At 35.3% G+C, this 17277-nt stretch overlaps 1 protein-coding gene across 1 annotated transcript in view; it reads left to right on the top strand.

Annotated features, from left to right (window-relative positions):
* LOC122795965 (endoplasmic reticulum resident protein 29-like) overlaps positions 1–17277 on the top strand; it is a 117157-nt gene that overhangs the window by 21289 nt on the left and 78591 nt on the right. Inside the window, exon 2 of the mRNA XM_044064447.1 lies at positions 5943–6209. Within this exon, the coding sequence (XP_043920382.1) occupies positions 5943–6209 (267 nt within the window). The remainder of the gene's footprint in view (positions 1–5942; positions 6210–17277) is intronic.

Below are 17277 nucleotides of genomic sequence, written 5' to 3'. Positions count from 1 at the left end.
TTGTTCGGCATTTATTTTTCTGAAGTGCAGGCAAACGTAAGGGGATTGTGGCTGACAAAATTTGCAGATGACTGCAAACTGGGCACCATAATTGACACTCCATCAGACACAGACATCCTCCAGAGAGGTCTCATAGAAATGGATAACTGGTGCCAGAGCCATGGCCTTAAGCTAAATGCCAAAAAATGTATAGTCATACCCTTTGGGGAAAACAAGGTAACCCCTAATTACCACATAGGTGGTAATCCATTAAACACGGAAGAAGTTATCAGGGACCTGGGGACCCAAGTTGACAGTAACCTCTCTTTTGACACTCACATTGCCAAAGTGGTTAGGAAGACCTTCTACATTGCCCACCTGATCATGAAGGGATTCACATCCAGATCAGGAGAGGTCATTGTACCCCTGTACTCTTCACTTATCAGACCAATGATTGAGTACAATGCCCCATTCGGAATGTACCTTACCCGACACCTGCAGCAGTTGGAAAGACCCCAAAAGTTCCTCACCAAAAGGATAAGGGGGCTCAAACATATATCATACGCTGCTCGACTGAAGAAACTCCAGCTCTATTCAGTCGCATACCGTCTGCTCAGAGGTGATATGTGCCTGACATACAAGGCCATGTCCAACCCGGAATTAATGGACATACTCCACCTCAAAAAAATCCAAATCCACCAGAGCCACGAGAGCAAGAGACTTAAACCTCAACACGGATATAAATAAGACGTGCTGGAGGGACAGATTCATCACCCAGAGACTCCCTACACTATGGAACAGAATCCCAGTCCATGTGAGGCAGAGCCCCTCACTGACTCTGTTCAAGAGAAATCTTGACGAGTGGATGGGAGATCGTACGTTTACCCCGGGAATCATCTCTGTGTTACTGCTGGACAGAGGCACAGCAAACTAATGGGTATAGTATTCTCATCCTAAGGGGTGGTGAAAGCCACACACACTCTGGCTAGGCTTATAAATGCCCTAGGGCAGATAGCCTAGTATGAACCTATGAGCCTATGAACCTAAGAAACTGAATGAAAACTGGGGATAGTTGTGTTTGGGTTGGTCTGGAGATGATATTAATAGTGTCATTTGAATGTTGGTTGCATTGACTGTTTACTTATATTTATAGTTGATAGCCTTGTTTCTCTTCTAACAAAGGTTTAATAATATGTTTAATATAGATCAATAATTAGTTTTTAGAATACACGATTTACACATGAAATGTTTTATTTTAAGATGTATTTATGATCGTTAAGATGTATTTATGATCGTTTTCTTAAGAAAGTTTTTTTTTTAAATCTGTGGTAATACATTTCATAAAAATGAACAGAGTAAACCAGGAAGCCCGAGTTACACACAAAGAATCAAAAACACCACACATGCATTCTTTAGTTTCCCACTGGAATCCCGAGCTGATTACACTGTTTTTTTGTTTTAGAACTGTTCACCTAGCTTCGTGAAGCAATTCTGAAGACTGTGTTTTCCCACAGTCAAATAGAGGCACTAAAATGAAAGTAAAATAAGCATGATGATGTCACTGCTTTACAGCACTTATAGCTCTTAAAGTGACACTTACACTATTTCACTCTATCTAAATGCATTATTTACCACAGATTATAATTTAATGATTTAGTAAAACATGCAGTAAAAATAATAAAAAAACAGTTTTGCTTTACAGATTTCATGTTAAGTCTACACATTTACTGATTAAATATCTACTTTTTCATTACAAACAATTGATTTGAAAGTTTTCTGTCACAAAAACAAATAGTCTGATAAGAGGACGCATTTTCATTTTGTAGTCCACATATCTATTCCACACTGACATTTATCTGCAAACCGTAAGAATAGAAGACCTGTATAAGGAAAAGTTGATGATTACAATTTCTGGTTTGCTGATGTTTCTTTTTAGTCTATGAAGGATGATGTAAGTTACAGAATTTTGTGGTCCTTTTACACTGATAGAACTGTCATGGCATTAGATAAAGGCAATACATCTACGGCTACAACTATCTGTAAAAGGGTAACTTTGAACATTAAAATAAGATCACATACAAGCAAAACTTTTAAAACAATTTTAGTGTGATACAGATTGAGTTACTTAAGTAAATGTTTCTCAGCCTGTTAACTCAGAAAAGGAAATTTGCTGATTACCTTACTATTATATATATCAGTTCAAGTATGCTGACTGCAGCATTGTCATCTGAATTTATAATTCAATGTGGATTGTTAGTGTGTTAAATAATATTGTATATAAACCAAATATTTCTATTTATAGGGTTGTTTTAAACTTACATAAGTTACACTTCACATTTTCAGGACTTTTAAAATGTATATAATTACATATATATGACACTGCTACTAGTTGTATAATAACTTTAAAATACTCTGCCCTAAGTAAACCAGAGAAACAATAGCTAAACATAAATTATACAAGATAACTAACATATGGGTTTTCATCTTGTTTTTATGTTGCTTACACTTAGAAAAGGAAAAAGAGAAGGTTTTAACATTAGAATGAATGTTGAAAGATTTGCTTATAGTAAACATACATTATAAAATTCATAAGTACAGCAGTGTAGCCTATATTTAAGCATAACTGTAAGACAATTTCTCTGGTTAAAAATGATTCATATCAACCTGTATGATTTCTTGATATGTTATTGGGATTGTTAATTCTTTTCAACCTTAGTAGACTGAATTTAGAATATATCAGACTGGTTAATAACCATAAGTTTACTATTGTAATTATCTTATAGAATGATAACATACTTTCTGACTAACAAGTAATGACTTGTTAGGCTCGAAGTATAGTGCCTGTGGTAGGGAGAGGGACAGTTTGATGCTTTGTCATCTTAAGCATAGGGGTTATAATCATGGTTCAGGTTTTGATACTACAGTGTTTCTTATGTTTTTTTTTTTTTACTTGCCTTAGTATATTAGTCAAACTATAAGGAAACTAAAACATTTTTTTTATTCACAGCTGTACACAAACAAGAACTTTTATACATTATTCTGCCTAATGAAATACAAGTTTAATTAAATCTACATATAGCAGTATTTAAATATGAAGATGATCTCAATTAGTGTTAATGGTTGAATAATAAATGTAAGAGACTAAGTTTATTTAAATATATTAAAACTATAAATCCACAACTGATATTTCTGCAAGAGGCACATTTATTAACTGAAGACCTTAATCTACTCAGCTTTAACGGTTATACAGTATTAACTAGTTCATCACAGAAGAAAAAAACAAGAGGGATAATGATTTTATGGAAAAATTCTGTCAATATGCCAAAAATAATAAGCTCACATCAAGATAAATCTGGGATGCTTTGTATGTCAACTATCTCAATAAATGGTAAACTGTATACTTTTATTAACATTTATTGGATACCTGGGTTGAGTGCAATTATAGTTAAACAACAGTTAGAAGAAGTAATCCAGCACTCCAAAAGGAACTTGATAATAGCTGGGGATTTCAATTGTATACTAGATGATAAAGACACTGACTCTATAAATGCCAGAAGGAAAAATGCAACTCTAAAAACACTAGCAGAATTTGTTGAACTATATAATCCTAAAGATGTTAATGAATATGCAGGCAAAGATTATCTGTATTATATGTTTTTTCACATAGGTAATACACACACTCAAGAATAGATAGAATATATATGTATCAAAAGAAATAATCACCTTTCTTAGCAATGTTAAAGTAATCTCTTGTCCATTAACAGACCACAATGCAATTAGAAGTCCATAACAAACAAAAGGTGACAATCACTAGAATACCATCCTAGATAACAAATCTAAAAGGGTTTAAATAATTTTATATAAAAGAATTACATCAATTTCTTGAATTAAACATAAATGAAGACACTTCAGAAATCTATGTATGGGATGCATTAAAAGCATACATATATGGAAGAACATTAACTTGGTATAAAAATAAAAGGAAGCAATGGGACAAACAATTAACTGAACTTTAAAAGGAAATATATATTATTAAACTTAATATGCAAAAAGGACATAGTCAATTAATAATTTAGCAATGAAAAATAAAGAATATACTTAAATAGTACTTCATAAAATAATGATAGAATTAGAAAAAAATTAAACTTATTTCTTATTCAATAAATCCGAAGAATCAAAGGAAAATAGCAAATAGAACTAAGAAAGTTATTAAAATGAATCAAATAAAAGAACTGTATAATTCCAACATTAATAAGAAAGTCTCAGTCTTAAACAGCATACTAGAAATATTTCAGTCAGACTATCAAAAAATTAATACTAGCAACACAGAGATTAAATCAAAAGAAACAATTAGAAAATTCCTTTAGACTAATATAAACCTCAAGATACAGGAACAACCGAGTAGACACACTGACAAGCAGATAACAATGTCCAAGTTGCAGAATCAAATTAAAAAACTGAAACCCAATAAAGCACCAGGAAATGACACCAGAAATGTATACGTTATTGCTCAAAGAAGCTAAACAGTTATTGTTGAAGGTTTTTAACAAGGTTAAACAAGGACTATTAGTTCCACCTTCTTGGAAATATAGTTTAAACTCACCTAATCTGAAAAAAAAATGCCTCAGAATAGTTTAGTACTAAGCTAACTTAAACTGCTTGCATTTTTTTTTAAGCCTAGCCAATTATCCCTTGTGAGACTCAAACCCTGCACCTTGTGTTTGTAAGGCAAACACCTTAGCCATTAAGCCACCCTCCCAACCAAGAATGTTCTTCCTATAGGCCCATTTCATTGCTAAATGTAGATTACAAAATGTGTATGGCAATATATACAGAGAGAATTAAACATATATTACCATCATTGATTGATCATGATCAGACAGGTTTCATAAAAGATAGAAACACCTATGATAATATTCAAAGAATCCTTGCCTTGATAGATTATGTTGATTTAAGTAAGAGATACATGACTCTGGTGAGTCTAGACATCAATAGTGTCTTTGATTTAATAGATTGGAATTATTTACTGGTGGTACTAGAAGAATATGTTTTTTTACAACAGTTCACATTCTTAATTAAAACACTATATGACAATTCTCTGGCCTACGTTAAGGTTGGGTCATGTCTCTCTACTTCTACAGCTATTAGAAAAGGAACTAAGCAAGGATGCCCACTTTCACCTTTACTGTTTTCATTAGCAATTGAGCCTTTTGCTAACACAAATATTAAAGGCATTGTAACTGGGAATAACATAGAAATGAAAATACAGTTACTTGCTGATGACATCCTGATAAAGATAAATCATTAACTGAATTATTCCAAACAATGAACTTCTTTCAAACTATTTGTGGTCTTGTATTTAATGGAATCAAAACTAAAATGTTATTAATTAACTCAAAATATTGGATATTGTTGCTAAGCACCTCACTAAGCATTGTTAAGCTCGGATCTGTACTAAAGCAGACAGTGCTGACCGGAAAACAGCAGCAACAGGGCATGAAATGGCTTTATTTCATGTCCTGCTTCTGCCTGCTGTCTGCTAAGGACAGAAAGCACTTTGAATTAAACTGCTTTCCTTAGAATGAGAATAAGTACAGATGTCAACCTCTCTCTCACTGCTTTACTGGCTTTTAAAGCTGGAACAACCCATTGTGTATTTTTGTTTTTAAATGTTAGTTTTGATTCATTTTTAGTACATGGAAAAAATAAAAAAAGAAAAGAATTTGAGCTGGTCAGTGGATCATAACCTTGTATTACATGTTCTCAAAATGCATGCCAAGCTTCAGGTCTCCTTGAGGTGAATTTCTTAGAATCCATATCACAAACACATAAAAAAGTGGTTACAATCACCATCCTGCTCATAATCCTTTATATGTTACTCTAAACATCATTGAAGGAACACAAGAAATTGAGAAATTTAATAGGGCATTATCACTACTTTATTTTGTTTCTTCCTTATACAGATCATTTCCACCCAGCCTTTTGTGTTGGTGAAATTTGATAAAGATTTTACATATGGCCTTAATCTCCGGGTGTTTCAGAAGCTGGTAGAAGTCTCCTTGTCCTATCCAGAGTTACTTGTAGCCACAGTAGAGATTCAGGGTGAGTATATAACCATACTGCCAAATATTGTTTTGAAATTGCTAATTCCATCTCATATTAACATATATGTCATGTCATTAATTTACATACATCATTCATTCTTGTACATTAGCTCCATGTTGACACAGGCAAAATAGATCTATAAAAGGATAAAAACTCATCTAAATTTTGCAAGAGTCAATCACAGAGTTTTCATACATCTCTGTATATCTGTCTTCTGATGTCTTCATATATCTCTATATAATAATATGCTGCTATCCATGTAGTTTAAGCCATCTCAATCATTATGGCTACATCTTATCAGAAAAGCTCTGATAAGCATAATTACATTTTCCATCCATGTTCTGACATTGTAAACTGCTTCATGAATTAAATGTTGTATCATTTTCTTGCATATCATCTGTAAATATGTATATATTTTTTATCATATCCTTGTATCTGTAAATATGTTTTGTTCATTTCTTATTTATCCTATTCACCTGGGCTGTGCCTGCAAATGGTGCAATGAGATCAGTGCGCTACCTTGGTAAACATATATAACTTACTAAATAAACACTGGGAACGATATTGGGGATTATTATTGGGTCTTTGATCATAACCATTTTATTTATGTATTAAAGACTCAACAACAACAACAACATTAAAGACTTGGATGTTAGGAAATTCACCAGAAGAGCAAAGCTCAAGAGGAGAATCTTGACTTCAATGTGAAGAACAAATCACAAGAAGCGTTGTGGTCAGAAAGACCTAATCATAATTCTTTGTAGTGCATGGAGCTTTACCTGCTGCCATGTAGTACAACAGAGAAAATGTGTGGGTGTTATGAATGTTTTACAACTTTGAAAGCTGTAATTAATTTACTACTGTCACAGAGAGAGGCCACCACAGAACAGCGGCATGAAGAAGAAAGCATTTTAAAGATGTCACTGAAAGCAGATCTTTTTGGATAAGATGTAGCCAGAAGCAATAGCTTATTAGGTGAATAGCATCTGTACTACTTATTAAAAGGAAACACACACGCTACAGAGCAGTAAATTTTAAGTGTCCAGTAGTTGCTAGTAAATCCATGCTTACAGTATATAATATTTTGGGCTGTACCTGTGAATTGTCCTCATACATTCGGATTTCATGGAACATGCATAGTAGCAGTATCTTAATGTTATGCCAGATTCTCTGAATGCATACACATAACATGCCAGTGCTAAAGCTACTACCTATATGTGACTCCCATCAGCATGTTGCACACAGATTGCTACATGCTAATACACACACAGCCTGTGGGTACTCGCATACCTAACACTGCTAGTTGTCTCAGCTGCAGCCCTGCTGTCCCTGGGTGACAGAAACACAGATGGATTTGTGTGGGTAAACCATTAGGAAGTGCTAGGCAATGTCCTACAGGAGTGGCATTTGTCACTACTCAATTGAGACATCTGGGACATTCCCTGCAGACACACAAGGGGTAGACAAACCCTCTGGTGCAGGCTTCTCTGTTACATCTCTGATCTACCTGGGTAACATAAATGCAAAGACATTAAAAAGACCATTGCAAACAAAAGTCAACAAGAAGGTTTAATGTTATGGCAGACTGTAACAGTGTTAATTTGGTGTATCTGGCAGTGTGTAATTGCTGCTCGTCTAGTTATGTAAGTAAGACGAAGGGAAAGCTTAGATTTAGAATCAGGGAGCATCTATTGAACATCAGAAATGATGTTCATACAAATGCCTTAGCCAAGCATGTATCTAGAACCAATACTACACATTCTTTTAGGTTTTTAGTGATTGAGAAAGTTTTTGAAGGTGAGAGAGGGGGTGATTGATTAACTGCACAGAGACTTCAGAGACTAGGTGGATCATTAGGTTGAGGGCAGACAGGGGTAAAGGGCTGAACGATAGAATACCCATCAAACCCATCTTGAAGAATAGGAGCCTTTTTAAGTAAATTTTCATCTGTAAGGTTTACAGTATACTCTTGCTGCTAGAATTTAACATGTATTTTATGTTTTTTATGTTTTTTTATATTTACTAATATATGTAAGTAGAATATGTGTATTTAATTAATTGTTTTGTATAGTTCCATCAGTTGAGTAAGGGCTAAACCTTTTAATTTAATTATTGGAACAATGATGTGATTGGTGCTTTTATTATCAGTATATATTTGAATGGATTTTTAACTGTGTTATAGGTCTGATGAAGTGGTGTTTTCTCACCACGAAAGTGCTTACCCATTAAAGCTGTGTTTTATCTTTTGAGAGCTGTGGAGCCTTATTGCCTTTGGTTGGGTCGCTGGATGCTTTTGTGTAATATTCTAATTTTTGTTCTATTCAGCAGTCCATTTGTACGAGCTGTGACCTTACTTGTGTGGATTGGAATTTGTATTTGTTGGTCGTGACCAGTTACAATGGCAGAAGGCAATTTTAATGGTATATCTTCTGTTGAAACTTCTGAGACTGATGTGGAATTGGAATACAATCCACACACGCTGAGTAAGCATTGTGGTAATGCCTCTAATAGAATGATGGACTTAAGAGGAGAGATAACCCACTGCTTACTAATGGTTTTACTGAGAGAAGCAAAGGTAATGAATTTGCAGATATTGATTTTGCGTTTTTCCTAAAAGATATGTATAAACTGGAGGATGGACTATATAAAATTAAAAAAACTACAAGCTCAACGCTATCATTTGGAGATGTGTTTAAAACATAAAGTGGTTCCCTGTGGGTTAAGAATCCTGAAAATGCCCACCCAGGGAGAACAGCAACCAGAACTGCTTTCGAGATGGCAGTAGTTGAACCTAGAGGAGAGTTTTAATTATATTCTCCTGCTCATTGAGTTTGGAGAAAGGGAAGAATCCACTGTCTTGGCTAATATTTTAAATCAAGAAGAACTACTAACTGGTAACTATCCTGTTGAATTAGTAGAGGAGAGAATGAGCACTATTTTGGATTTTACCAAGATTTTTGAAAATGTTACTTAGGTACAAATTTAATAAACTGGAAAGAGACATTAGGGATTTTAATGTGGGACATGTGATTGTGTGGCCCAAAACACGCCCAAGTATGACTGTAAATTCCAATACAACCTTAACTGAGCAGGGAGCCTGAACAGAAGTGACTGGAGAGGGTCTATATTAGAAGTCCAAAATGGCAGTTACGCGAATACCAAAACATCGACATGGAAATAGCGAACCGTGAGAATGTCGAATGCCCTAAACCGCGAATTTCTAAATAGCGAATTGCCATACTTGACCCTTATCCGGCATAGCTCCGTAACTTAAATGTGTGATAGTTACTGACCTTAGGGTTAGGGTGTGGTTAAGGTAAGTGCATATATAGTAATACATGCAATATACACTTTATGCACTTACCTTAACCCTAACCCTAAGGTCAGTAACTATCGCACATTTAAGTCACGGAGCTATGCTGGATAAGAGCCAGCTATGGCAATTCGCTATTTCAAAATTTGCGGTTTTGGGCATTCGACATTCTTGCTGTTTGCTATTTCCGTGTCAGTGTTTTGGTATTTGCATAACTGCCATTTCAGTCTTCTAATATAGACCCAGTGGAGAAACAGTTAGGGCTAATTCCTCCAATGAAATGCAGTATTTGGATGAATGCTTAGGAGCCAAGCGTAAGTCCAACGCTCCTCCATTATTGGAGGTTAATATGAATGTTTTTTCAGCTGGTAACAATGTAAGCTGCAGCACTGAAGGAACATCAAATAAGTTACAGGATTTAAGCAGCACAGAACAGCGTAAAGAAGGAGTTAAGTGGTTATCCACTGAACTAAGGGAATTACCACAAAAACAACCACAACAGGGGCCGATTTTTGAAACCCTTCCCTTCAGGCTGGATATGTCGAAGGAGAGAAGGGAACACTCTTACAGCAGGGGTCAAACGAAGAGGAAGTTTTCGCTGGAGTCGCCCACCATGGCCAAACAGAGTTGGAAACAGACAGGAACACTGGATCATTGATTTGGAACATTTCCTTATGAGAACTGAACTACGAAGAGATTAATCTCTTGAACGAAGGGTTGTCATTTATACCTGCTCAAAAGAATGAGGTAAAAGAGACTATTCTAAATTTAAAAATGTTTAACAGAAATGTTCTGCTAAAGTTTATATTTATAGATGAAATCAATATAGATGTTCATATTTTTAGGAAACCTAGTGTGTTTATTCTGCAACGACATCCAGTAATGGATATGTTTACTCAATTATGTGAAAATGAAATATTTGAAAAATTAAAGATCATAGTAGTAATCGAAATGTTAAATTTTATAATATGAGTCAACCAGAGGAGAGAACTTCAGTCAGATAACAGCATTGTCATTAAACCAGGTGATAAAGGGGGACCTATAGTAATTATGGACAGTAGTTATTATAATGAGACCATGCTTAGCATGTTAAATGATGTTAGTACTTACAAACTTATTAGTAATGAAGAAATGAGGGCTCTGACCTCTAGGATAGAAGATGTGTTATATGAGTGGCTTTTGAATAGTGTAATTGACATGAATTTGTATAACTATTTTATTGTACCCAAACCTTTGGTCCCTATTATACAAGGACCACCAAAAATCCATAAAGATGCTAAAAATCCCCCACTTAGACCGATAGTCTCTGGGTGAAATTGGGTAAATAAGCCCTTATTGATTTATATAGAGAAGTCACGAGATCAGTAGTGAATAACAATGGGCACATTGGACTCTAAGCAGTTCCTACAAAACCTCTATGATTTTCTGAAGGACAAAGAGTTTAATAAGACTTTGTTGGTTTTAGTTACTTTAGATGTGCACTCTTTGTTCACATCCATACCGAATGATTTGAGAATAGAGATGCTTAGAGACTATTTAATTATGGATGGAGTGTATGACGATACTAAGATTTGATCTGTCTCCTGATGGAGTGGGTTTTGAGTAACAATGTAATGTTATTTGATCATAAGTTGTATTTGCAGAAGGAGGGGGTGGCCATGGGCACGTTGAGCACTAACAAATATGCTAACTTGGTCATGGCTACCTGGGAAACAGTCAAATTTTATCATCAGATAAGTGGAAACAAGAAATATTTTACAGACGTTTTGTAGACGATCTGTTTTTGTTGTGGAATGGAAGTTCCACAGATCTGAATCTATTTTTTCAGGAAATTAATTGTAGTACATCTTTTTTAAGATCTGATCTGCATAACTCATCTGCAAGTATTAACTTTTTGGATGTGAGAGTATCAAAAGATGTGGAAGGTGATTTCTACACCAATATATATATCGTAAAGAGTGTCATAGAAAGGCTATGTTCTATAGGAAGAGTATGCACCCCAGTCACATCTTTAGAAACGTAAAGGTCAGGCATTAAGGACCCCTAGATTAACAGCTGACAATGAAACATTTAAGGTTGAGATGTGTAATTTAGAGAGGAGGTTTGTAGAGAGGGGTTATACTGATACCACCACACATGATATCATGGAGAATACTACTTTAATGAGGAAGGACATTGGTAAACCTTATTTTTGTCCAATAATGGAAAAGCTCAGACAAAAGGGAAGGTAGATGATAGGAAAGTAATACATGTCCCTACACACTACTCCAGTGATGTGAATGTAGTGATGGACGTGGTGAAAAATATTGGCCCATTTTGACTCAAGATCCCGACATTCGAAGTATAGTGGGAGAGAAACCCAATTTATTATTTAAGAACAAAAAATCACTAAGAAGAATGTTATGTTACCCTAAGAGGGGAATTAAGAGCTGTCTTTCTGATGAGATCAAAGGGACTTTTCCTTGCAATAACTGGAACCACTATAAATACATTGATACAAGTAATAGCTTTATACACACTGATTCGGGTTTGCAGTTTAGGTTTAATGTTATGGCAGACTGTAACAGTATTGATGTGGTCTATCTGGCAGTCTGTAATTGCTGCTCACCTATTTGTGTAGGTAAGATGAACAGAAAGCCTAGATTTAGAACCAGGGAGCATCTATTAAACATCAGAAATGATGTTCATACAAATACCTTAGCCAGGCATGTATCTAGAATCAATATTACACATTCTTTTAGGTTTTTAGTGGTTGAGAAAGTTTTTGAAGGTGAGAGAGGGTGATTGATTAACCACACAGAGACTTCAGAGACTGGGTGGATCATTAGGTTGAGGACAAACAGGGGTAAAGGACTGAACGATAGAATACCCATCAAACCCATCTTGAAGAATATGAGCCTTTTTAAGAAAATTTTCATCTATAATGTTTACTGTATACTCTTGCTGCTAGAATTTAACATGTATTTTATGTTTTTTATATTTACTAATATATGTAAGTAGAATATGTGTATTTAATGAATTGTTTTTTATGGTTCCATCAGTTGAGTAAGGGCTAAACTCTTTAATTGAATTATTGGAACAACGATGTGATTGGTGCTTTTATTTTCAGGCTTTAGTATATACTTGAATGGATTTTTACCTGTGTTATAAGTCTGATGAAGTGGTGTTTTTCACCATGAAAGCACCTACCCATTAAAGCTGTGTTTTATCTTTTGAGAGCTGTGGAGCTTTATTGCCTTTGGTTGGGTCGCTGGATGCTTTTGTGCAATATTCCAATTTTGGTTCTATTTAGCAGTCCATTTGTATGAGCTGTGACCTTACTTGTGTGTATTGGTTATTGCATTTTAATGTTTAACTATTGCTTAGTTGGTTTTGTAGATTATGTTTTCCTTAAGTTATTGTGCTGTTGTGCTAAACGGTACCAATTACACCTGAACTGGTATACCTTATAATATCATCTGTTGTACAGTGTGTTCCATTTACATTGTTTTACATAGACTTACTGATTGTTTTTACTTGCTTTGCTGGTTGTATTTTACTTCTTCCAGGTCCTGTTTTAATAAACTGTATCACACAATACTGACCACTATATTTGTGTCCTGGTAGTTACATGTTTTACTTTTTTTTAATTATGAAGTTTTGTTGTTTTATTTTTCTCTATTTATTGTCTTCTTGTAGGATAAGTTGTGAAGCAGGCAGAGGTGATATAGTGGCCATCTTGGTATATAACCCTCAACTGTTTGGATCTTTTGCTGAATGTCCAGACTTTACTTCATATTTTGGTCTGTTCCTCATAAAATTTGTGTTTTTCTGGCAAATCATCGAGGATTGAAGTCTCTAAATAATGACATACATTTGAGCTTCAGACTTCTCATCCTTCAGAAAATGCATGTTAAGCAAAACCTATTATTCTAGCAACTTTCTGTGTCTGTTAGAGCAATATTTAAAATCTGTCCTTAATTTGCGGGTCTTTTTCCCTCTATTATTTTTGGACTTGTCCAGATGTCTTGCGCTCAGACACTGAGAGGCATGGTTTTCACTAGCCATTCTGCCACAATGGGTCACCAACAGTCCCAGGGCCTACCTCTCTGCAGGGTATCAAAAGACACCCTGCGGAAGGAAACCTGTGGGAGGGGGGTCCTGTTGCTGCTTCTGTGGTGGATGGCATATTGATGGGAATGAGAGGCAATGAAAGCTAGAGAAAGAGAGACAAGGTGAGGGTGGAGAAGGGAGACATTCGGTTGAGATCACTTGCTTTGAATATAATTTCTAGATGTCACATGGTCTTATTCAAGACAACTAGAATAACTTCAGCTTGTTGCACGATTGTATCAGACATGCATTAATATGGCTGATCAGGCGTTATTTAATATGCTGAAAACAGTTAATTTAACTGTATGGGCTAGGAATGGAAAGCACAGTATATAGAACACACCTGCAATATGTCTGCTTAATATTTTGGAAGGCCAAAACTGAGAAAATATGTTTATAGAATTTGTACAAAACAGTGTTCAGTGTTATGTGCGTCAAAATATGTCTTTGTTTTTAAGCTTGAAATATTGTCTCATTTCTGTCTGACTGTTCAAAAAAAGATAAGCCAGCCAAGACAAGCACAGAGTTCTCCTATTTTACTGCAGAATGGCTTATATGTATTTACAAGATGGTATTTTTCAAATATTACAACAGCACTTAAAATCATCAGGAATTTTCACCCCTGGAAAAACAGAAGAAATTATCCCCCCAACTTACTATAAACTACAGTCCCAGACAGTTTCAAATTAGAGATTCATATTGTTTATTATAATATGCAAAAATGAAAAGAATAATATATGGTGGGAATAGACAATATACAATATTAGTATACCACTAAAGTAATGAGAAGGTATAAGCAGGAGATGGAATGGAAGTTAGTTCAATAGGAAGATGATTCCAGTATTGCTTCAAAATTTAAACATAACAATAAAAATACATACAAATGTGCTATATAGCATTAAGTGACTCATACTAAATTATTTTACAGACTAAAGGAAAATAAATCTAACAATTCAGATCATTCCGATATAAACATTTGTACCAGTTATAGTGTTTATATTGTATTTATACATTGTGTATAAGAGGTTTTCTGGTTTGATTCTCAGGAAGAACTACTATGGCAGGTCTAACCACCCAGTAGTGTAAACTTTGGTTCTAGATAATTATCACTAATGAAGTGACACCCTGACCCCATGTGCAGAAATGGAAAAAAGGGGGTGTGGATGGATGTGTGAGTACACATATAATTATAGACACACACATGTACATGTATGTGTGTGTGTGTGTGTGTGTGTGTGTGTGTGTGTGTGTGTGTGTGTGTGTGTGTGTGTGTCTGTGTATATGTACAGTGGATATAAAAAGTGTACACACCCCTGTTAAAATGCCAGGTTTTTGTGATATAAAAAATGAGACCACAATAAATAATTTTAAAACTTTTCCCACCTTTAATGTGACCTATGTGTACAATTCAATTGAAAAACAAACAAGTCTGTTAGGGGGGAAAAATATAAAAAATAAAAAACGTACAATAAGCTGGTTGCATAAGTGTGCACACCCTTAAACTAATACTTTATTGAAGCACCTTTTGATTTAATTAGAGCATTCAGTCTTCTTGGGTAGGAGTCTATCAGCATGGCACATCTTGACTTGACAATATTTGCCCACTCTTCTTCGCAAAAGTGCTCCAAATATGTCAGATTGTGAGGGCATCTCTTGTGCACAGCCCTCTTCAGGTCACCCTACAGATTTTCTATTGGATTTAGGTCTAGGCTCTGGCTAGGCCATTCCAAAACTTTAATTTTCTTCTAGTGAAGACATTCTTTTGTTGATTTGGAAGTATGCTTGGGGTCATTGTCATGCTGAAAGGTGAAATTCCTCTTCATCCTCAGCTTTCTAGTAGACACCTGAAGGTTTTGGGCCAAAAGTGTTGGAACTGTTCATAATTTCCTCCACCTTGACTAAAGCCCCAGTTCCAGCTTAAGAAAAGCAACCCAAAGCATGATACTGCCACCACAATGCTTCACTGTGGGGATGGTGCTCTTTTGGTGATGGGAAGTGTTGTTTTTGCGCCAAATGTACCTTTTGGAATTGTGGCCAAAGAGTTCAACCTTGGTCTCTTCAGACCATAACACATTTTAGACTTGATGTATTGTTTTGCAAATTTTAGCCAGGCCTGGATGTTTTTCTGTGTAAAAAAAGGCTTCCGTCTTGCAACCCTACCCGATAGTCTAGACATATGGAGAATATGGGAGATTATTGTCACGTGTTGTATACAACCAGTACTTGCCAGAAATCCCTGCAGCTCCTTCAGTGTTGCTGTAGGTCTCTTGGCAGCCTCCCCGACCAGTTTTCATCTTGTCTTTTCATCAATTTTGGAGTGATGTCCAGTTCTTTGCAACGTCACTGTCGTCCCATATTTTCTGCACTTTTTGATGACTGTCTTCACTGTGTTCCATGATATATCCAATTCTGTGGATATTTTTTGTACCTTTCTCCTGACTGATACCTTTCAACAATGAGATCCCTTTGATGCTTTGTAAGCTCTCTGCGAATCATGGTTTTTGCTGTAGCAGGCAACTGAGTAAATGCCAGAAAAATCCTACTAGGACAGCTGAACTTTATTTGGGGTTAATCAGAATCTCTTTAATTGATGGCAGGTGTGTACCCAAGAAGACTGAATGCTGTAATTAAATCAAAAGGTGCTTCAACAAAGTATTAGTTTGAGGGTGTGCACTTATGCAACCAGCTTATTTTATGTTTTTTATGTTTATATTTTTCCCATAACAGATTTGTTTGTTTTTCAATTGAATTGTACAGGTTATAGGTCACATTAAAGGTGGGAAAAGTTTTGAAATGATTTATTGTGGTCTCATTTTTTATATCACAAAAACCTGGCATATATATATGTGTAAAACAAAAACAAAACAACCGCTTTGTGGACAGTTCTCCCTTTAAAAAAGTAATAAATGGAAACAAACAATGGGAGGATGCTAAGGCAGAATGAGGTACTTTGCATAAGCAATCCGAATAGCCAAAGAAGAATAAATGAACTTTATTCGAACATAAGGCTAGTGCTTTCACCCATAGGGCTTCCTCATTTGTTCATAACTAGTTGTTGGATTTATCCATGGTGAAGTGAAGACTGCCTGAGGATTATTGCTGTATGGATTGGCTGTTTTAATAGAACATTATAGCAACGTTATTCAGTGCAACGTGAACATTCGGAAAACATTTTTCTTTGGCTATTCGGATTGCTTATGCGAAGTACCTCATTCTGCCTTAGCGTCCTCCCATTGTTCATTTATATATATATATATATATATATATATATATATATATATATATATATATATATATATGTGCAGTTTCATAGAAGGTCACTAGGAAGTTAGCAATTAGATAACTAGGTGATAATTGAAGAGAATATTGCGTATAATGGGGGTGTTTTTTTAATGTATGTTACTCTTTGAAGGCTGTGAGTGCAGCCGAAGTGCAAGTCTGGTGAATAAACTGGAATTTTGTTAGTACATTTCTGTGACCATTTTTGTTGTTTTATTCATTTATTATTTTTTGCATAAACGGTTATTTTATATAATGACCCTAGAACCCTTACAAGCCTAGCCATATTTATTTCAACTTGGCTGAATTGTTGGTGGTTAGATGAATGAAGTTCACAGAGGTAAGGGTCTGTGGTAGTTAATACCGACTTCCACTGTCCAGGAAGAACATGTGCACCACCCCAGGAGTGAATTTGTGGTCACCCATCCATTGATCTAGGTTGCGTTTGAAGAGCGGCAGGGAGGTGCTCTGTTTTATGTGAATTGGAAACTTGTTCCAGAGAAGTGACA

This window comes from Protopterus annectens, chromosome 2.part2 (assembly GCF_019279795.1).
Source record: "Protopterus annectens isolate FY-2018-M chromosome 2.part2, PAN1.0, whole genome shotgun sequence".
In the NCBI taxonomy this organism is placed as follows: domain Eukaryota; kingdom Metazoa; phylum Chordata; order Ceratodontiformes; family Protopteridae; genus Protopterus; species Protopterus annectens.
Note: the sequence above shows the minus strand (reverse complement) of the source record. Positions and strands in the feature narration are given on the sequence as shown.